A 23,209-nucleotide genomic window follows, 5' to 3' on the forward strand; every position below is an offset into this window, starting at 1 on the left:
TTAGAAAACCAGCCTTGGAGTGATAGACTCGAGGAGCTTAACAAAGCAAAGGTTAAGGGGTGACTTGCTTAGAGTCTGTAAGTACCCTGCCTCTAAAACAAATATTTGATAACAGGCTCTTCAATCTACCAAAGAAAGGTCTAGCACGTTCTGGAAGCTGAACCTAGACAAATTCAGATTGGATGTAATGTATACATTTCTAACAGTGAGAGTAATTAATCAATGGAACAATTTACCAAGGATCATGGTGGATTCTTCATCACTGATGACTGTTGCAATCAAGACGGGATGTTTTTCTAAAAGATCTTCTGCAGGAATTATTTGGGGACAGGTCTCTGGGCCTGTGCTATGCAGGAGGTCAGCCTAGATGCTCACAGTGGTCCCTTCTGGCCTAGGAATCTATTAATTGATTGACACCCCTGCACATATGCATATCCCCGCAATGCTCTAACATCCATGTCCAGAGCAGATGGCCTTGTGAAAGCTGAACCAGCAAAAGAAAGGAAGCCCGGGGCCATCAATGTAGAGCAGGGGTTCTCAACCCTTTTCTTTCTGAGGCTCCCCCAACACGCTATAAAAACTCCACAGCCCAACCATGCCACAATAACTGGTTTTCTGCATATACAAGCCAGGGCTGGTGTTAGGGGGTAGCAAGCAGGGCGATTGCCTGGGGCCCCATGCCACACGAAGCTACATTGCTCAGGCTTCGGCTTCAGTTCTCTGATATTCAAAGCCCTGCAGGCCTGTTTTGATTAGAACGAGATATTGGTGATATGAGTCAGATATATACTTGGGGACATCTGATTTATGTACAAAACGTTTATTCTGGGCCCAGGTACCTCCGTGTCTGCCCCTCCAGTGAGCTGTGTGCTCAAGGAGCTTCCTCTCTGGCTCACACTGACATCTTCTCTGGTTTACGCTGTCCCTAACACACAGTCTGTAACTAGACTCCTAGCTCCTGTCTTTGCAACCAAGGAAACCCCTGTTAACCTGCCTGGGTTAGCCCTGAGCTGCCATGTGGCCGATTGTCGTGGGTGATCACCACCCTTTTCTGTAGCTGTTTTTATTGCATAAAGGGGCTTGACTGCACCTTCTGTTGAGCCTGAAAGAGGCTGCTTGGCCCCCATTGGCTTTAACAAGGTCTGTGACTGTCTTTGGATCTGAGGCTAAGGGCTTGTCTACGCTGACACGAGGGGATCTCCAGTCAACAGTATGCAAGCACCTCAGAGTCTTTACAGGACTTATCCTCACACACCCCTGGGAGGCAGGGCAGGGCTGTGATCTGCATTGTATGGGGGAAACTGAGGCACAGAGAGGCTACATGACTTGCCCAAGGACATGCAGGGAGGCTGCAACAGAGTAGAGAATCAAACTCCACTCTTCAGCTTGCATGCTAACCCCTGCCCCATGCTGCCTCTCCATGTGCCCTGCGCGGCCTGACTGGTCACTTGGCACCTTCCACCTGCTCGGCTGTGAGTAACAGCCCCATCCTTCAGAGCCAGCTGCTGCCACACTGTCATTCCCAGCTGGCCAGAAGCGGTCACTGTTGAGCAACATGAAGTTTTCCCTTCCAGCGATTAACTCTGCATCTCCCACAGCGCAGGGCAGACCGTAGCATCACCCAGAGACCACCAGGGCAGACCCATGAGGGCACCTTTCTCTTTGTTTCTGGGATGTGCAGGAGTTCACTCTCCTTCCCACTTCGAGCCTAGAATCCCAGTGTCTCCGCAAGGCAGGATCCCTGACCCGCGATCACCCAAATGGTAACTATCCACTTCACTTAAAAACTTGGCTCCCTTGTCTTCCTTCGGAGCCCAAGTTTTGAAATAAGATTTCCCCCTCTGTTGTTATTATAACTACCTGAGACCTTCCTGTCTCAAGGAATAAAACATTTCCACCGTCCGCGGGATTAGCACCTCTTTAAATCATGCTTTTGGCTCGCCTGGGAAGGACCAAAAAACCCAACCAGGAGATCGCTGTGGGGAACGCAACTGGCTAAACGAGACCGAAATGAATTAGCTCTTAATGAGCGACGACCCCAGCTTGCAGTCAAGCCTTTCGCTGCTCGAAACGTCTCGCTTGCCACGGCACCTTTGGCTTTATTCCCCTCGGCTGATTGCCTCTTTGTCCAGGCACTGCATCAGCTAAAGGGCTCAGCGGGCAAACGAGTTGCATGTCTGCATGTTCTAGGCATCCCTCCACGCACACAATGACACGTGGCCAACCAACCATGTTTCTCCTGGGATTTCCCCCTCCCACCACAAACTTCCCGGACTCAGCGCTGGAAAGGGGCCATTTCCTGTAGCTATTGCTGACCCCCTCTGAGGATTGCAATGCCAGCGTACCTCTTGTAAACCTTAGCCCGCTCTTGCAAGCGGAGAGATTTGAACTCCGAGCTCCAGGAGCAAGAGCACTGGGCCTGCTAAGTACTCACGTACCATAGGGCAGTGGGGAGTCTTAGGTGCCAGATTTAGCTCCGGCACTTGTTCATTCTTACTTATTTTATTCTGCCAGGGCAGGTAAGGCCTGATTCAATGGAAGGATTCCTACTGAAACACAGAGATGTTGGGTCAGGCCCCAGGAATTGGATCAGGCTCCTAGTTTGCCTTCATTCCTTGGCTTTGCTTGTAGCTTCTTCATCTAAATCAACAGCCTCATTCTGAGTCCACAGCTCCCCCCGTGTCCCACAGAGCAGCACATCTGTGCCATGGATGAGCAGGGCTTGGCGGGACAGGGATGGGGGAGGCCGGGCTGCTGATATGCAGGACGGGAAGGGCTGATTCCAGGCGTGTGCATGTCCCACTCAGTAAAAATGCTGCAGCGCCGAGGGACTCCGGCTCCCGCTGGCTTTGACTGGAGACGCCCTCTGAAAATCCGGCTCCTCGGTGGGAGCCCCGGTTCTGCCACCGACTGACCGTGCGATTGGGGGCGAGTCACTTCTCCTCGCCGTGACTCCATTTCCCCGTCTGCCAAAGGACAGGGCACTCAGGATGCCGAGCCGCCGCTGTGCCAGGCTTTGGGACCTGGAGACGGGAGGGGATGTATAAGCACCGACTGTTATTTAGAGAGAGGTCCCGGCGTGGATCTAAAGCTTCAAGGGTGCTCAGAGGGTGGGTCTTTGCTGTAGGCCCATCTCCAGCACTAAGAGCGTTCCTGGCTACTTGGATCTTTTCGGCCAATGGTCTGCGTATTACAACTCCCAGCTCTTACCATTGCTCCGTTTAATCCCCTGCTGCGGCAGGATGTGCCGCGGGGACGGAAGCACCATTGGGCTGACAGGAGGAGGCCGGGGCACCTTTGGCTCAGAACCGCCTCAGGTTGGAGGGGATTGGTTGGGGATCGGCCCTGCTTTGAGCAGGGGGGTGGACTCGATGACCTCCTGAGGTCCCTTCCAACCCTGAGATTCTATGATTCTATGGAGGGTTTGTGTCTCAACTCACAGTTTCATGTGGGGAGAGGGGGTGTAGAAAACCATTTTTACTGGGACCCCGGCCAGGCTGGAAGCACCTGCGAGCACAACAGCAGGAGCCTGTGGCTCAGAGAACGGCCTGGCCCAGCAGATCGGACACGAGGGACTTGTCTACAAGAGGCATTGCTGCCTGGCAAGCCAGGAGGTGAATTTCCAGCACATTCGCTCGCTGCACAGGGACATCCTGCGTAGACAAAGTTCATAGGGATCATCTGGGGAGCAGCTCCGATTTTTCACTGACGCCTTTGCTGTTGGAAAGCCCTGGCCTGCAGCCTCCATCCTCATTCGGTGAATGCACACACAGGCCAGATCCAGCACAGACTGGCTCAGTGCAGCTTCCCCAGCCTTCTCTGTTGCTGTCTTCTCTCTCCTGCTCTCACCACAGCTGAGTCAGCGTGGGTAACGCAGGAACTGCCTCCGGGACAGGGATTTCCCTCTGGCTGGAACAGCTGGCTCCTCAGACTCCCTGGATCATTCAGGGTTTGGCAGGAGACCGAGCAAAAGACATAACTTGGCCCATGGAGTTTGAACTTGGGTATGGGAGCGTGAGCTGGGGGCCCCCTCCAATGCCCTGTCCGGGAGCAAAGCTTTTCCTGCAGCCGCCTGATCACCACGGCTGTCTACACGCCTTACGCCTCTCCTGAGATCCCCCGCATGGAGCCAGCCTGGAGTAGCCAGCTCCAGCCGCGTGGGACCCTTCTCTCGACAGTCAGCCGAGGGCAGCGGGCCTTGGGCTCTCCCAAGCTCAGCACTATTGAGCTGCGTTTGCATGGGGATGGGAAGCCTCCAAAGACGGTCGCGGTGACAGGCATGGGTGGCTCGGCAGCTTGTGGGCACTGTGCTGCAGGCTTACTCAGAAGCTTAAAGTGAGGCACATGCGTAAGTGAGGGCAGGATCCGCACCAAAGAGACCCTACCGTTCGGTTGGGCTGGGTTTTCGTTCGTGTTAAGCCCTGGTGTTAAGTAGCAGGGTTTTTTTAACATCTCTGTGGTGTTCCTTTCAATATTCATAGATATTTTAGATATTATTAAGGTCAGAAGGGACCATTATGATCATCTAGTCTGACCTCCTGCACAAGGCAGGCCACAGAATCTCACCCACCCACTCCTGCGATAAACCTCTCACCTAGGTCTGAGCTATTGACTTCCTCAAATCATGGTTTAAAGACTTCAAGGTGCAGAGAATCTTCCAGCAAGTGACCCCTGTCCCATACTACACAGGAAGGCGAAAAATCTCCAGGGCCTCTGTCAATCTGCCGTGGAGGAAAATTCCTTCCCGACCCCAAATATGGTGATCAGCTGAACCCTGAGCATGTGGGCAAGACTCACCAGCCAGATACCCAGGAAAGAATTCTCTGTAGTAACTCAGAGCCCACCCCATCATATAACATGCGAGTGGCTGATGGGTCTGTGCGCTGCTGCTATCTGGTCGCTAGGCTCGGAACTGTGTTTCATAAGCCCTATACGGCTAATAATCACTGAAGATTCTCCTTCAGCTCAAGTAGCGGGGGGGAGGGGGCCTGTGCTTAGAAGCACATTTCTCAGTGCTGACTCTTCAAGCGTTTGTAAAGGGGCGCCCTCCGCGGAGGTCTCAGCCCAGCTTTGTCCTTCTCGATTGCTAGCTTCTCCCTTTGCCCTTCAGGAGACCCGCTGGGCTGTACACTGATCAAGTCCTCAGAAAACCCTACCTAAAAGACTAACACCCAGACAATGCTGAATTAGGAGCAAATTAACCTCAGAAAAGAACCTATCAATTATAGCCAGCACAAATAACAATCAGGCCCTTTAATTTTAAACTTAATCCCCTTCGTCTTAGTGTGCCCCAGGCGTAACACGCAGCAGCAACCGAAATACACTGCAGCTGCCCTTGCGTCCTCCGTATGCAGCCCTGGGAACAACGAGAAGAGAGGCTGGGAAAGCCGGGGGAGGAGGCCGGGTCATGGCAGGTCAGGGTGGGGACTGAGCTATTTAGGGTTAGAGCCTGCCAGTGTCTCTGCCCAGGCTCACACCAGCACCTAGCGGCATCACTGGGTGTGTCCCAGCAGAGCCATTGGCAGATCTGGGCCCTAGACTTTAAGGGCCAAATCCTGCAATGATTTGACCTTCATGCCGCCCTGCTGAAGTCAATCAGGCTGCATAGGGTGTGAGGCAATGCAGAATCTTCATGGAAGGGTGATAGGGATGGCACCTCAGTATCCCACTGGGATGGGTGGAGAGAGAGAAAGGGAAATAGAAAGAGAAAGATGTTTGGGATGCACAGATATGTATGGGGGTGGATAGACATATGGGGGTGGATGGATGGGGAGATATGGATGGGGTGGATGGATGACTAGAAAGATATGTATGGGGGTAGATGGGTGGGGAGATATGTATGGAAGTGGATATACATGTATGGCGGTGGATGGCTGGCTAGATAGATATGTATGGGGAGGATAAAAGTATAGGAGTGGATGGATGGATCGCTAGATAGATACGAATGGGGTGGTTAGACATATGCGGGTGGATGGATGGCTAGATAGCTATATTTGGAGTGGATAGAAGTATAGGATTGGATGGATGGACATGTGTGGGGTGGATAGACGTACGGGGTGGATGGATGGATATGTATGGGGAGGATAGACATATGGGGCTGGATGGATGGCTAGACAGGTATGTATGGGAGTGGATAGACAGATATGGCGGTGGATAGATGGCTAGATAGATATGTTTGGGGGTGGATGGATGGATGGATGGATAGATAGATAGATATGTATGGGGAGGATAGACGTATGGGGGTGGATGGATGGCTAGACAGGTATGTATGGGAGTGGATAGACAGGTATGGCGGTGGATGGTTGGCTAGATAGATATATATGGGGTGGATAGAAGTATAGGATTGGGTGGATGGATATGTAAGGGGTGGATGGCTGGCTGGCTAGATAGATGTTTGCGGGTGGGTAGATATGTATGGGGGTGGATGGATGGATGGCTATGTGTGGAGTGGTTAGACATATGGGGAGGTTAAACATATGGGAGTGGATGGATATCTCCCAAAATGGCCCGCAGGGAGCATGGCATGGGGATGGAGTGTCCCGTCCTGCCTTCCTCCCTCTCACATTCTAGGAAGGAAATCAAAGGCTGCCTCCTTTCCAAGAATAAAAACTCAATTAGAAAGCAATTAGTTTGACTGGCTCGTTAAGCCACTTCAAAGGGGAGCTGTCTTTCCCCCCCGCAGCCTGCGAGTTCCAGAAATTCCAGGGCAGAAATAATCTTTGTTCGTTTCACGACGCAAGGAGGAGGCCAAAACCGGGAACAGAGGCGAAAGCAACTGGGTGCTTTCACGGGCTCTGGAAGCTCTTTTTCTCATGAGGAAGTTAATTTTTACATTTGTCTTTAAAGCGTCCCCAGAATCAGAGCGTGGTGCGATCCCTAGCGTGCACAGACATGCTCGCGCTGGCTATCGTGAGCTGGCAGGCGTATGCGTATCGACGCGGGCTCAGAATCCCACTCCCAGCTCCAAGTGTAGATGAACCCTAAAAATGACCGTCCAAAATCAAGACCCGTTTCAGAATCTTGGCCTGGAGCTGTGAGACAAGGGACTGGAAGTTTCACCTTCACTTAGATTTTCTATTAGGAAGAGATTAGGGGGATAAAGCAAATTCCATGGAAAATCCCATTGCTTGTGACTGATGGGCCCAAACACTGGTTCGTGTCCAGCAGGGATCAATGCTGCACTGGCTGGGAGAGCAACTAGATGGTCTATCAGGCTTTTTCCATCTCTGATTGCTGCGGTTCTTGGATGTGCAAACCTGCGGTCAGATTCAATACAGCTGCTGCTGCCAGGCCTCTGTAGGGCAGTCTGTGGCCTAGTGCGGGGTCCTGGCAAACTGGTATTCCCGACTGGAGAAGGAGAGGGGAGTTTCTATCTGGGTGGGTGACCTGCCAGGAGATCCGAGAATGTTATGCAAGGTGGCATTGGTGATTCATGAAGCAGTGTTGGGACGCTGAAGAAATGCATGAACATGGGGCTAGAGAACATGCGGCTAACCCTTGTGCTACTGCAAAATGGTTCTCCAGATGTTTGGTTCTCACCGTTCCAGCTCTTCGTGCCCACGTCAGTGAGGGTGATGAAGGGGGGGCTGTGTGGCCTCTGAAGCGTTGCTAGGGAGGGCACCAGAAGGACACGGCGTTCTCCTTACCGGGGGGGTGTGCGGCTTCCTTTCCTCGCCCTGTTCAACCACACGAGCCTGTGGAGGAGCCGGGCGAGGGCTGTTGGGGGGAAAGGTCAGGACCACGCGCTGAGAATCCTGTAGTGAACGTCCATAGAGGCACCAATGGGGCACTGAAGGGGCTGGTGCAAGCCCCAGGTCCAGTTCCTGCCGGCCCCGGCTCGCCCGCTGCCAGGCTTTGCTGTCCCTGCCACAGAGTGGATCTGCCTGGATCCCGTCTGCAGGGGAAATCCAGCCAAGCAGGCTTTCCTGCGGCTTGGGCTGCCACTGACTGCACCTGGACCACGTCGCTGGATGTGACTTTTGGGCGCACGCCCACACAGAGGGGCTGCGGGAACAGCGGGTGCCAATGCAAACGCCAGAGAGTCATTCCAGGGCCTCCGCTCCCTTTCCCCCCAACATGGGACGTTCTAGGGCCTCTCCTGCACCCAGAGCTCCCAGCTTGGCCCCTGTTGCTCTTAGGCTGGATACGTGGGCCGGCACTCGTGGCCCAAGCCCATCACCCTGGCACCCGCCAGCTTTCACTGGTGCTCATCCTGCCCACACCGGCTGCTCGTGTTCCGTGGGAGCCAATGCCACCCCGTGACCACATCCCCCGCGGGACACAGCGGCAGTACCTCCAGCTTCAGGGCATCGAGCCGGCGTTTGGAGCCAAACGCCCTTCCTCCAGATGCCCAGCCCTGGTGCACAAAGCCGCGGGGAGCCAGCTCAGCCTCGCAGCAGCTGCCTCGTGCAGCACTGAACCCCCCCAGTGCCTGAGTCTTGTTCTGGAAACCAGGTTGTAAGCTCCAGGCCCCAGGGGGCTTTCCTGCCCCAGGAGGGATTAAAGCTTAATCTGGGAGGAGGAGGGGAGGCGCCCTGGAGATCAGGGAGGTTTGGCAGCTCTGCTTCCCCGGTAGCGCAGTCACCAGCAAATGGGGCTTTTGCTTCCTTCCTCGAGACGAAGCTGGCTGCCTCTCTGGGCGCTGCATGCCCTGACCTCTGAAATCATAACTCACGAGGCAGGGGAGCTGCTGCCAGAACTGGGAAGGGGCAGAGAAGCGGGGAGGGGAAGACAGTGAGAAACACCAGCAAGCCTGGAGGAAGAGCTGGCCTGACAGGAGGCAGTGTGGCCGGAGGGATAGAGCGCAAGACTGGGCTTCAGGAGAGCCGGGTTCCTGGCTCTGCCACTGGCATGCTGGGTGTCCTTGGCCAAGGCACTTCCCCCCTCTGTGCTTCAGTCTCTCTTTCTGTAAAATGGGTGTGATGATACTGCCGGCCGTTGCAAAGCACACTGAGATCTACTGATGCTAGCTATTATTATTGCTTGTCGTTAAGGCCCTGGAGTAGGGCTCGAAAGACTGGGGATCAATCTTTGGCTCTGTCACGGACTCTGTTCTAATCTAATAATCAGGGTTCTTATACTGCACTCAGCTGTGACCACGGGCAACTCACTGCAGCTCTCTGCCTCTCAGTTCCCCATCTGTAAGAATGGGTCTAAAATCTGTCCGTGATGAGGGCCGTGTAAACACGCAGAGCTGAGTCGGCTCCACAGCCAGGCCAGGGGTTGTCCTTGGTTGGATTGCTCTTTAATAGTCCTATTGCTAATTATCTCTACATCAGTGCATAGCTACCTCGTTAGCAGAGCGCGGACTCAGCTGCACATTTTGGCTCTGGCTTCAGAACACAATGGGGTTTCGGTTTTACACTCCTGGCTTAGCCCGTCTTATATAAACTCTAACCAGGATGGACCCAGACCCTCAGCTGGTGTGAATTGGTGCATCTGAATTGACATCAGTGTAGCCACACTGCTTTCCACCGATCTGGGCTGATAGTCAGATGGGGGAGCGGTAGGGTTGACAACTTTCTAACTGCACAAAGCCAAACATCCTAGCCCCGCCCCTTTCCCGAGGCCCCACCCCCTTCCCCATCCCTTCCCTGAGGCCCTGCCCCCACTCACTACATTCCTCCTCCCTCCGTGGCTCGTTCTCCCCCACTCTCACTCACTTTCACTGGGCTGGGGCAGGAGGTTGGGGTGCGGGAGGGAGTGAGGGCTCTAACTGGGGGTGCGGGCTCCAGGGTGGGGCCGGAGATGAGGGGTTTGGAATGCAGGAGGGGTCTCCAGGTTGAGGCAAGGGGTCGGGGTGCAGGAGGGGATATGGACTCTGGGCTGGGAGTGCAGGCTCGGGACGGGGATGAGGAGTTTGGAGTGCAGGAGGGGTCTCTGAGTTTGGGGGTGGCCTCAGGGTGGGGCAGGGGTTGTGGCTTGGGCTTACCTCAGGCGGCTCCTGGTCAGCAGTGCAGTGGGGCTAAGGCAGGCTTCCAGCCTGTCCTGACACCGCGCTGCACCCCGGAAGCAGCCAGCAGGTCCGGCTCCTAGGCGGGGGGGCCAGGAGGCTCCGTGCACTGCTCTCATCGCAGACACTGCCCCCCAGCTCCCATTGGCCACAGTTCCCATTGGCCGGCGCTTGGGGCAGGGGCAGCACGTGGAGCCCTGTGGCCCCCCACTTAGGAGCTGGACCTGCTGGCGGCTTTCGGGGCGCAGCGCGGGCCAGGACAGGTAGGGACTAGCCTGCCTTAGCCCTGCAGCACCGCCAACCAGACTTTTAACAGCCCAGTCGGTGGTGCTGATCGGAGCCGTCAGGGTCCCTTTTCGACCAGGCGTTCCTGTCGAAAACCGGACACCTGGCAACCCTAGGGAGCGGGTCCACATTGGGAGTCTAACCCTCTGCCCCATCCACGCCCCGGTGGTCAGCTGTGCTCAGAGTTGGAGTTCTGCAAACCACAGAATCTGTCCGTAATGCTGACAGTCCAAGCTGGACTTCGGGACTCTTCAAGGTTCAGACATGTCCTGGTCCCAGCTTGGCCCGCCAGACACATACACCCTCACTGAAATGCGGACCCACGTTTGAGTCTGGATTTCCCAGCTCCCTAGAGGCCAGAGGCATCTGGGCTAATCACAAAGGCACAGAGACCTCAGCGCTGCCCACTGCATCTGGCTGGTTTCCCTGGGCTCAGAGGAGCCCAGCCAGCGCAAATAGCCGTGACGTGAAAACCTAGCCGAGCTTTGCAGGAGAGATGGGTCTGGGCTGAGGGAGGCAAGTGGTGCAGTAAGTCCTTGGGGGAGCAGGAGAAGCAAAGGCCCATCTGGTGGCGGAATCCCCTCCGGAGCCCCCTGGCGCCTTGCAGGTGTTGTAGCTATTTAAAGGCATTGGGAGGAAGGACGGCTGGCTCGTTAGTCTGTCATTATTAATGGCTGTTTATTTTCGGCTTGTCGGATGTTTCCTTTCCTAGCCGGTGCTTGTGGCCTTTCCATCAGGGCGCAACCTTGTCCTTGCTCCCTCGCTGCGTTTCTCTAGTCCAACCCCACCTGCATCTGCTCGGCCAGTGACTGCCCAACCCTCTGGGGTGTGCGTTCCAGGGCCTCCCTGTGCCCCATCCTCGGAGGAAAGGAGGCCCCAGCTAGGGAGCAGTAGCAGCTCCTGCTTGTTGCTCGGGACATCCCCGGTTCAGTCTGTTCATCTTCATTTGGGAGGAAGGGGACTGTGTTTAGCTAGCCTGCAGAATAGAGCTTCAGGGTTCTCCCACGGCTGTGCTCTTCGGCACTCACAACAGCGGCAAGCATGGCTTCTCCCCGCTACCACTTGAGCTATGGGAGAATCTCCTTCCTTTCCAAGTGTTATGGGGCCTGTGACACATGGGGGAGCAGTTTGATTGCGTCCAGCAGAGGGCGGAGACAGCAGACAGCAAATTAATACCTGAGTGCTTCGTTTGCATGTCGGCGAGGCTGCAGACAGAAGGGAGAGAGAAGGCGTAGCAAAGACACAGGCAGGTTCTGATATTTTTAACAATGCAGGTTCCATTTATTATGTCCGGTTCTCCCGGTCTCTGCATAGCGGGGTTTGAGATGGAGCTGCAGGCTGGGGTGAGCCGTTGGGTTTACAGAGTTGCATTTTAATATAGTCTCTTTCAGGGCGGGGGTGGGGGTTGGCGGTTTGTGAACTACAGCTGGGAAAGACGTCTCTGCCAACATGCGGCCTCCCTGGGTTGATCAGGAATAGGAATCCTGGCAAGGACCTGGCTACGGAGATGCCCAAACCTGTCATGACGCCCTTGGTCCCCTTTCCAAGAAATGCGGTGGTGATGACCCAGTTTCCCACGCTGCCTCCCCGGAACTAGGCTGCTGGGGAAGCAGCAAGAGGAGCTACAGGCTTGTTTTGTTTTGTTTTGTTCTCCCCCCTCCGCATTTTTGGGTTTAATTTTCTCATAAGCCGCCTGCTTTGCCTGGTTTTAATTGTGATCCTCTCTCCTCCAGCGCAGGGCTCTCCTTCGCCTTCTCCCAATCGTCTCATTAGCTGGAACCCTCAGTCAAAACTCCTCTCCCAGCAGCCTCGTTAGCTATGCAGAGCCCTGCCCTCTCCATGTCCCAGCAGCCTTGTTATCCTGCTGCCGTGTGCGCCTCCGAGACCCACTCGTTAATTATTAGTATTAATGATTATTGTTACAAGTGGTTAAGAGGCGCCTGTCTTGCTATCAGAGTAGCAGCCGTGTTAGTCTGTATTCGCAAAAAGAAAAGGAGGACTTGTGGCACCTTAGAGACTAACCAATTTATTTGAGCATGAGCTTTCGTGAGCTACAGCTCACTTCATCGGATGCATACTGTGGAAACTGCAGAAGACTTTATATACACAGAGACCATGAAACAATACCTCCTCCCACCCCACTCTCCTGCTGGTAATAGTTTATCTAAAGTGTTCATCAAGTTGGGCCATTTCCAGCACAAATCCAGGTTTTCTCACCCTCCGCCCCCCCCCCCCCCACAAACTCACTATCCTGCTGGTAATAGCTCATCCAAAGTGACAACTCTCTTTACAATGTGTATGATAATCAAGGTGGGCCATTTCCAGCACAAATCCAGGTTTTCTCACCCCCCCCCCTCCAAAAACCACACACACAAACTCACTCTCCTGCTGGTAATAGCTCATCCAAAGCAACCACTCTCCCTACAATGTGCATGATAATCAAGGTGGACCATTTCCAGCACAAATACAGGCCTTCTCACCCCCCCACCCCCATACACACACAAACTCACTCTCTTGCTGGTAATAGCTCATCCAAAGTGACCACTCTCCCCACAATGTGCATGATAATCAAGGTGGACCATTTCCAGCACAAATCCAGGTCTTCTCCCCCCTCCTCCCCCTTTCCTGGGTTCACTTTACAAGGATGAGCTGTAACAGCAGACGGTGTGTCCTGGAAAGGGAGCATATATATCTACCCAGCAGCCAGCTAGCTGGCTAAGTGGCAGTTAATCTATCTATCTAATCTATCTATTCCTATATACCCCCTCTATCTAGCTATCTAGCTATTCACATACACACACATCTATCTATCTATCTATCTATCTATCTATCTATCTATCTATCTATCCCTATACACCCCCTCTATCTATCTATCTATCTATCTATCTATCTATCTATCTATCTATCTATCTATCCCTATACACCCCCTCTATCTAATCTATCTATCTATCTATCTATCTATCTATCTATCCATCCCCATACACACCCATCTATCTATCCCTATACACCCCCTCTATCTATCTATCTATCTATCTATCTATCTATCTATCTATCTATCTATCTATCTATCTATCTATCTATCTATCCCTATACACCCCCTCTATCTAATCTATCTATCTATCTATCTATCTATCTATCTATCTATCTATCTATCCATCCCCATACACACCCATCTATCTATCCCTATACACCCCCTCTATCTATCTATCTATCTATCTATCTATCTATCTATCTATCTATCTATCTATCTATCTATCCCTATACACCCCCTCTATCTATCTATCTATCTATCTATCTATCCATCCCCATACACACCCATCTATCTATCCCTATACACCCCCTCTATCTATCTATCTATCTATCTATCTATCTATCTATCTATCTATCTATCTATCTATCTATCTATCCTGTAGTCGGCCTATCTCCCTTTTCAGATATCTGTGTCTTTAAGAATAAAACCACCGTTCCTTTTGCTCAAAGAAACGTTTGTTTCGATACACATCAGAGATGGAGAAGACCCATGAGATGCCACCTACTCCAACCACAGGGACCAGGCCAGGTTGATCCCTGAAGTATACTCCCCAGAGTTTTGTCTTGTCTAGTTTACGGTGTCCCAAGAGACGAGCCTTACACGGCTTTGCTGAACCCACGGATGCTGTTGTAGTTGTGGCAGGTCAGCCTAGCTGGGAGGCTAACGCCTGGTTTACATTTAAAAGTTCTCAGACACTGCAATGGTGCACAGCCAGCTGGATGGGAAAGCGGTTCCGTCGACTTGCCTACGGCTGCTTGGGAAGGTGGGTTACCCACCCTCTGTCGCTGTAGGAAACATCTGCAGAGACATAGCTATGAGTGCAGATGTGGCTGTGGAGAGATGGGGCCACCGAGGGAGCTGGTTTCTTAGCAAAGGGTTCCGATTCCCCCCGTCGGGTATGTAGCGTTCCCAGGAGGAGCCCGCCCCCAGGCTGACTGCAGACTGGGGCGAGGCGATCCGCAGCTCTCTGCTGAGAACTGACATTAGGTGACCGGCCAGTTGACATCAGCTAAATTGCATTCGTGGCAACCCGCGACCTGTAACCAGCAAACAGTGCCGGGGTGCCTAGGTGTGGAGCTGGTGGGGAGCGGCTTAGCAGCATCACTGCCCGGCATCTCTGCTACGTATTGAACCAGCAAAGGAGGCTGCTGGGTAATTTCTTCCTGCCCAGCCCATCGAGGTGACCCCCGGCGTGCTGCCCTGGGTGGCAGCTCATTGTGCCACGTGTCTGCCATATCCCTACACTGACCGGTAATCCTGGGGAGGGCACACAGTTTAGCGGGTGGGAGACAGTTGCAGGAAGCAAATCTTTTCCCTGCGATTATTGGTCTAGGGGACAGAGCATTGGACTGGGACTCAGGAGTCTACTCCTGGCTGGGCCACTGGCCTCCTGGGTGACCATAGGCAAGTCGCAGCACTTCCCTGTGCCTCAGTTTCCCCACCTGTACAACAGGCATAATGATCCTGCCCTGCTTTGTAAAGCGCTTGGAGCTGGGCGGGTGGCAAGTGGTAGAGAAGAGCTGGGTGTTACTAGTATTGTTTGGCTGAGCGACATCCCACAGGCAGCCTGGGCATCTCCTTAGTGCCCGTGGAAGAGAAGAGACACGGTGAGATGATGTTGAAGGGAGGGGCGCGATGGGATTGATCGGAGAGGTGCCCAAGCTCAGGTTTGAAGCCACCCCCTACCCCAGCATTTGGGGGTCTGGAAGGCATATATACAACACCCAGCACCACGGGGCTCTGCTCTGGGCAGGAGCCTCCAGGTGCTACTGGAATCCACACGAAAATGTAGCCGCCACTCAGCGGCCAGGCACAGGGCTGCAAAGATCACCCATCTGCTGTGCGGCTGTGCCCTGGCTGCTATTCCTGGTCACCCCCACCCGGCCTCTGCTTAATTAGAGCCCTCCAGTGTCCTTGACGCCACCCTCCCTCGGGTCAGCATTCGCTGGCAGCGGGTGCTTCCCTTGCCCAAAAAAGAGGCTTCGGTTATTCATTGAGCTCCTGCCTTTTTAACTCCCGCTCTGATTCTGCATGAGCTGCAAAGCCACGCAGGCACAGGCTGTCAAGCCAGCTGAGCTCACATACCCACTTGGCATCACCCCACGCCCCGCCCAGTGCTAATACCCATGGAGAGATGTGTTGGGCAGTGTTGCCTAGTGATTAGGCAAGGGGACTGGAAGGCAGGACTCCTGGGTTCTCTCTCTCTCTTCGGTGCTTTTCCATCCCTATAGCAGCTGAGCACCACACACGTGTAGTGGATTTAGCCTCACACCCCCTAGTAATACTAGGGTGACCAGATGTCCCGATTTTATAGGGACAGTCCGATTTTGGGGTCTTTTTCTTACATAGGCTCCTATTACCCCTCATCCCCTGTCCCGATTTTGCACACTTGCTGTCTGGTCACCCTAAGTAATACAGGGCTGTTACCCCCATTATACAGAGAGGAAACTGAGGCACAGAGAGGCTAAGGGAGTGTGATGGACCAGGGGCTTGAACCCAGGCCTTTCAAGTCCTACACTAGTGCCCTAACCTCTGGGGCATCTAGTCCTGACTTCCACTGAGCTGAGCTAGGTCAAATTTTTCAAAGTGGCCACTAATTTGGGGTTCCTTGATTTTTGGGGGTGCATGATTTCAGACACCCCAAAGCAGTGACGAAGTCTGAAAATGTGACCTCTCCGGGACCGATCCCGCCTTGCCCTGCGTGCTGTGCAGTCACACTGCTCTTTGCGCCGGGTGCAAATGACGAGACAAGCTGCCAGGAAGTGGAGAACCAGGCTGATCTGACTGAGTCCCTGACTCTCTTCAAAGCCTATTTCCAGATCCGTCTGTCGTGCCTGGATGGGGTTGCTGCCTGTCCTGGAATGCAAGTTATTGTCCAGATTTGCAAAGCTCCGACCTGTGTCCTCGGTCAGGGCCCCGTGTTCATTGGGATTTCATGGCTTCGTGCCATGCCTATGGCAGCACCGCAGTTTGATGGCCTGCATTGGTGACCTGAAGTATGATCGCCTCTGACTCTTAATCTCCCTTAAAGGAGACCTGCAAAGGGAACAGAAAGAGCACTGTGTCTTTTTTTTTTCACTTCTTTCTGATCTATACAGAAAGCCTGAAAGGGTTGCTTTTCTGCTGTTAATTTTTTAACCTAAGAAACAGCAAGAATATCAGCTCTGTTCTCACTTGGCTCTGCTGGAGGACTCCTTGGAGACTCAAGGGAGGAATAAAGCTTCTGATTGAAAAGGAAGAGGCATTTGGATCTTTGTCAAAGACAGCCTTTCTCCAAAGGGTTCGTTCGACAGTGGAATTAAATAGGATTCAATTAGTTTGAAAAGTGGGATGACATCTTTGAGAAAATATTCATGAAAAATCCATTTTTTCCCCCTGTTCAAACTGAATTTTCTCCTGCCAGCTACATAGCTGGTAAAAGTATGTCAACATTTTTATGATGTTTTTGTGGCCTTTCTAGGCCCAAACGTTGAAATTTTCCCACTGGCTCAAGAGTTGATAGAAACCATATAAACCCCCCCGAGTCTGGAACAATCACAGCAGCATAGCCTGCGATGACATAATTCTCCTCCCCGCGCCAGTCATCCGGGGAGATTCAGCGTAGACAAGAACAGGAGTTCGAATGCCAGCAGAAAATCAACATATTTTACCACCCCAGACCTTTCTAGCCTGCTTCATGTAGCATAAAGAAGCAAAAATAAAGGGCACTCACCCATTGCCCAGCCCCCCTTTGCAGGTTACCATAAAAAAATCCTACAGTCTGAAACTGCCACAGTCCCATTTGGCACAATGATTCTTCTTCGGCCCCTGGCGTACCCTCTGAGTGACTTACTAGCACCCACAGGCTTCCCTTATTCACCTGCCAGGTATAGATCATAGTCAGCCAGGAAATGCCCTGTGATGCTTTCATTGTACAAGATGGTACTCAAAACTATATTGCAAGCATGTGGACCACATAAATCCTCCCCAAGTCCCACTGACAGAGGCAATTTCACTTTTATAAACTACAGTGCACAAATCCTTCTCTGTGTAGGTGTAAGGGCCCATCCTGGGCAAAATCCACTGTGGGTCATTAGACGGTGCCTGCTTAAATTCCTCTGCAGCTTCCCTTGTACATGGAATTCTTCATTTCCTGTCCGAAACTGCTGAGTCACTGTTTGCTGTTAAACAGCTGCCATGTGCCACCCTAGAGGCGGCTGCATTTCAGAGGTGGCTGAAGGGGTTCCTCTATGCAGTCGGTAAAGTGCTTTGGAATCATGCAGGTTGAAATGGAATGTATTTGCATATGGCCAGATTCTGCTCTCTGTTACCCCAGGGGGAATTTAGACTCACCGTGCCGAGGTCAGTGGAGTGGGTCTGGAATGACTAGAAATCAGTGTTAGCATTTCAGCCTTTTCTTGACCCAGTGTGATGCGGCGTAGTTGTGCTTCCTGTGTCCAAAAGCTGGGTACATCTGCGCGAGAGCCCCAGTGTGGGACCAAGGAGGGGGGACACACAAATGGTTATTCATGCCAGGATCTTAAAATGGTGTAAGGCTCAACTCTTCGGCTTAAAGAACTCTCTCGGCAACCTCTGCATGATGACTCTCTCTTTCTGGCATAAATAACCATTGGCAATAAAAGGGAAGGGGAGAGATACCAAATTTGCAGGGAACACACGTCACGTTGGCACTAAACCGAGGAACACGGGAGACAAAGTTGGGGGTGAAGTTACGGTGATTGCAAGCCCACTTTTATAAACACACTCTGCCCTATGAAGTGGGTCCTTTTGGAAGAGAAGAGCAGCAAGTTTAGACCTCTAGGGGTTACCTAAGGAAGCTCCCCGCCCACAGGATCAGCTGCTTGTGGAACCAGTGAGACTTGGTCCTCCAGTGGCCAGAAGGGCTGGGAGCAGGCAGGGGCCAATCAGGGCCCGGCAGGCCAGATTAAAAAGAACTGATTGCTTCTTTCAAAGGCCAGTTCTGGGTGAAACTGTGATGGGAAAGGATGGGTCTCCCTGTCTTAACACAAGACACCTGCCCTGGTCAGGAGCCTCACACGGCCAGTATTTTGGTTGTCTCAATAAAGGACTATTGATCTTTAGCACCCAGGTGGCCATTTTGAGTTGTGGCCATTTATTTTCTGTAAAACAAGGGCCAGCCCGCTCTGTGGCACAGCCTGGCTTGGGTGAGCTCATGAAATAACCTTACAGGCATGGGGGTAAACAGCCGCAGTTCCCAGGGCGGAACATAAAGGGCGCCCTACAAAGAATTAGCAACATGAAAGGTAGGCTTAGTTCTGAGGGGCTGGGACGTGAAGTTGCAGGGACGTGGGGGGTGGGGGTGTAGAGGCTAAGCGGTGTGTGTTACAGCTGTTGCACAGGGGTTTGGGCTGCGTTAAAAGCCTTGCCCAGAGACTCTTGGGCAGATAAAATCCTGGCCGTTTCCCAGGGTGGACACATCACCAGCACCACGTGGGTGTTTGGCCAGCCAGATGTAGAATGCAGCTGCTCTTTCAGGGTGAAATTCACTGCTGGGCAAAGGGGCCGTCACAACGTCTAGGGACCACTCAAGACCTGAGGGCTGGTGCTGGCAGAGGGGCGACCCTCACCTGCAGTATGGTCAGCCGCTGTGACAATCAACCCAGCCCTGAGTTTGCTAAACCTCTGATCTGTAGTGTGGAGAGGAATGAGGCTGGCCAATGGGAAATAAATCTCACCTGAGCGGCCTGGGTAACAAACTTTTCCCCAGCCCCCTGGGCTTGGTGCTGGGATGCTCTTCCCTGGGCTAAAAGCTTCCTTCCCTTTTGTTCTCCTCCCCTACAGAAACCCAGAGCCTGGAAGAGTGCGGCCAGCGGGTGAAGATGGTCCTGGAGTCGCCCACCTTCCCCCAGCAGCATGGCCTCCTCCTGCAGCACCTCACCAGCCATTTCTGCAAACTGGGTCAGAACAGCGGCAAAAGCCACCTCACCCCCAGGGCCCTGGGGGAGCTCTTCGGCGAGGTGCTTTTCCGCCCGCCTGCATCATGGTGAGCTGGCTTTGAGATGCTCCTGGCTCTTGTTATAACATATGGACAGTGCCTAGCACCGGGGGGGGCGGGGCTGTGGTCTCAGCAGGGCCGCTAGGTGCTGTGGTAACCCACTGTCAAGTGGGGCTGACAGAGCCCTTTCTGCGTCGGATCAGCACATGACATGAGTCTGTGACAACAGGGGTTCTCAATCTTTTTCTTTCTGAGCCCTCCTCCTCCCTCCAGTATCCTATAAAAACTCCAGGGCCCTGCGGGAGGGCGCCTCGGGGTTCCTGGCTTCAGTCACCTTGGCGGGGGGAAGGCTTGAGGCTTTAGCCCTGCAGGGCTCAGGGCTTCAGCTGCAGAGGGGTGGGGGAACTCGGGGCTCTGGACTTCAGCCACCAGGCATGGGCGGGCTGGGGCTTCAGCTGTGGGGTGGGGGAGTCTCAGGGGTTCGGGCTTCTGTCTTGCAGGGAAACCAGGGCTCAGGGTTTTAGACCCACGGGGGAGCACCAGGGCTTCAGCCCCACAGCTCCATTCCTGGCTTCAGCCCCGCGGGGGGGGGCACCTGGGCTCAGGGCTCCTCACGACTCTACTCTGGTTTCAGCCCCATGGGGGTGCCAGGGCTCAGGGCCCTGTGCCCCCTGAAACCAGCTCACGGGCCTGCCAGGGGGCAGCAGACCCCTGGTTGAGAACCACTGTGATACAGCCCAGCTAGGAAGCTGTAAGTCGATCTGTAGCAGCCTGTGTGTGCTTTTACCTCCGGAGGTCCCTGGTTCAGTTCGCCGGTGCGTTGGCCACTCTACCCTAATACGAACCATTAGTGTTGACCCTAGCTCTGGCTCTATGGCCCTTTTCTCCTCATGCCTCTCTGCTGAAGCTGTCTCCAGCTCTGTCAACGATGCTGGTACCACAGGCAGCTGCTCGTTAGGAACTGGCCAGTGGTCCCTGCTCATAGAACAGAACTCATGTCCCTTCTCGGACGCTGTCCAGCTCCAAACGAGCACAGGGCTAACCCAAACCCGGCTGATATCCAGCCTCGGATGCCATTCCTCCGTGACAAGTTCAAGGTGAGGCAGCTGGAAGGCTTCAGCTATTTGACAACGTCCCTTTAACAACAGGCCATTTGGTCCTTGAAGGAGGTTTAAAAACTGTCCGCTCATGGGGGAAAAACCCAGTCCACGCGTTCTCCCCTTTGCCGTTGAGGAGGCTGTTAATTCCTTAAAATGAAATAGGCCTGCGGTGTCGGAGCCTTGTAGCACCGTCCTGGAGTGTGGCGGCCTGCTGGAGGGAAAAGACGTGCTCTTTAGGAAGGAGTTTTGCGTGTGTTATCTTCGGGAGGGTAGTTTTTCCCCCCCATCTTTTTTATTTCCGAACAGTTCCTCTGCTGCCTCTTGTTCCCCTGCCACAATATCGAAAGCAGGGTTTGTTTAGGGGTAGGAGCAGCGATGGGAATGCTAGGACGCCTGGGTTCTATTCCTGCTTCTGTCGCTGGCTTGCTGTGAAACCTGGGGCATTTGGCCTCACTTTGCCTGTCTGTAAAATGGGTATAATCCCAACACTGGCCTGGCTCCCAGGTGAGTGAGGCTGAACTGCCTGCTCTTTTGGAGTGCTTTGAGAGCTTTCATTGAAATGAGCTGCAGAAAAGCAAAACATCCCATCACAAGCCCCTCTGACCTCACAGCCCTTTGCAGAGCCACCAGCTGTGATTTCACACAGAGGGTCACGGCTCTGGGTTTGTGGCCCCAATTCTGTGACGCACTGAAGTGCAAGCCAAAGTCGCACTGACTGTAATGGGGTTTAAATTCAGGATGTGCTTCAGTGCTCTTCCCGAACAGAGATGCCTTTCTGAACCAGGACCTTAGTGATTTTGTTCAGAGAGCCTATTCCTCCCCCACCCCAGGGTGTAGAGCTCTGCTCGTGCCTAAGATTTAAGCCTGACCCAGCTCCAAGCCCAGCCTGGAGGGGTTGAGTTGTTTTCTGCCCCGGCTCTGCCGAATCTGCCAGCCAGACGCTGCCCCCTGCCTCTCTGTGTGCGTGTTGTGGAGTGGGAGGTGCTGTAACTCCTCGGCAGACCCACTCCACAGCACGCGTGTGCGGCGAGGTGGTGACGGCCAGTGGTTCAGGCACGCGGCGGCTGAGCCAAGCCCACGGGCAGGAGAAGGTCATCAGACCCGACCCAGTCCCGAGAGGCTGGTCAGGCAGGCAGGTCCCATCAGGTTGCTGCTGAGCCACAGACGCTGTTTAGATCCTGCTCATAACGGCATATGCTGTGCGTAGTAGATCGAGGTGACCTACCAGCACAAACATACAGGCACAGACCATTTCTCCATCCTTTCCCCGAAGCGTTAGTGCTTCATAATAACAATATTTTAAAAAATTCCGCCATCCCCCAACCCTGTGTGTAGCAATTAATTGGTTGGGTTAAAACCCAGGACTTTCATTGCCAAATGCACAGGCCTCAACCACCTGAGCTAAGGGAACAATTCCCTTAGCCTGTAGCAGTAGCAGGCTCTTATCCTCTCTGTAGGCCAGCTGCTAGCTAATGTGTGTATTATCATACATGCATAGCCAGCAACTTACACAAGAACATAGCACTTATTAAGCAGATTGCACAGAGCTTTTTATCTATAGATCTCAAAGCAGGGATCATTATCGCCATTTTAAAGATGGGACACTGAGGCATAGTGGCAAAGCTGGGAATAGAGCTCAGCTTCCACATCCCCTTCCCGTGCCCCACCCACTGGCCACACTGCCTGGCTCTGGAAGGAAATAGTGAAAGGGTTGTCCCCTAAAAATGAATGAGAAGCTTTTCTGCTGTGAGCGTTGATATTTGAAATCTTGCCTGCCATGCCCTGTACCCAGCCCTGCACTCAGTTACGGTGGGATTGGTTAACAGATCCAGGTGTCTCGCAGCCATTGCTCTGGCACTTCTTCGGGGTTTTCTAAGGGCTTGTCTGTACTAGAGTTTTCTACCTCGAGCAAATGGACAATCCACTCTCCTTAGCCAACATGTTTGCAAAGCTTGGCATTGGCCCTTCATGAATGCTTGCTACACACCTTTGGTCGTTTTGTGGAGTAGCCACACGAGGCTTTGATTCATAGGTATTAGATATTAAGGTCAGAAGGGACCATTATGATCATCCAGTCTGACCTCCTGCACAACGCAGGCCACAGAATCTCACCCACTCACCCACGCTTTGCAAACGTGTTAGAAACCCACCTATTGCCTAGACACATTTGATCCTGGGCGTAATCTCCCTTCCCATCCCCTATTCTGGGGTGTCAAGCCCGGCATGTTATTACCAGTACCCAGCCATGGTGCCGACGCCTTCGCTGATACAATTGTTATTGGGAATATAGCCGGGGGGGGTCAGGGGGCCATGACCCCATCACTTTTAAAAGAGGGCTAGGCCCTCCCAAATTTTACTAGCCATAAGGGCAAGTGATGAGGAGGAGGGCGTGGAGAGGAGTGAGCGGGAGGTGGGGCCTTGGGGGGACGAGGCGGTGTGGGAGGCGGGACCTCTGGGAAGAGGCGGCATGGGGGTGGGGCCTCAGGGGAAGAGGCGGTGCGGGAGGTGGGGCATCAGGGGAAGGGGCGGGGCCTCGGGGGAAGAGGCGGCACAGGGGCTCAGGAAGAAGGGGCAGTGTGAGGGCGGGGCCTCGGGGGAAAATGGGCCGTGCGAGGACAGAGGCTTGGGGAGAAGCAGGAGCAGGGCCTCAGGCAGGGAACGGGCAGTGTGGTGGGGTGGGACCACAGTTCGGGCTTCAGTGGCCCCCTCACTTGTAGGGAGCTTCCGGCACCCCTGAATATAGCCGGTTTGGGAGCTGTAATTTCAAGCCCCACGGGATTGCGGCAGGAATCGAAGGCCATTCCCTGAAAGGACAAATAGAAGGTTCCACTGACCCCTGAGTGTCCAGAACCAGGGAAGTAGCGTGAGGCGATGGTAACACAAGC

At 53.5% G+C, this 23,209-nt stretch overlaps 1 protein-coding gene across 1 annotated transcript in view; it reads left to right on the forward strand.

Annotated features, from left to right (window-relative positions):
* Positions 1-23,209, forward strand: part of LOC311524969 (phosphatidylinositol 3-kinase regulatory subunit alpha-like) — a gene marked incomplete at its 3' end in the record, with an annotated part of 182,176 nt that overhangs the window by 153,234 nt on the left and 5,733 nt on the right. Inside the window, exon 6 of the mRNA XM_084636640.1 lies at positions 19,071-19,272. Coding sequence (XP_084492766.1) covers positions 19,071-19,272 — 202 coding nt within the window. The remainder of the gene's footprint in view (positions 1-19,070; positions 19,273-23,209) is intronic.

The sequence above is a fragment of the Lepidochelys olivacea genome, assembly GCF_965140295.1.
Source record: "Lepidochelys olivacea isolate rLepOli2 genome assembly, chromosome: 8".
Classification (NCBI taxonomy): domain Eukaryota; kingdom Metazoa; phylum Chordata; order Testudines; family Cheloniidae; genus Lepidochelys; species Lepidochelys olivacea.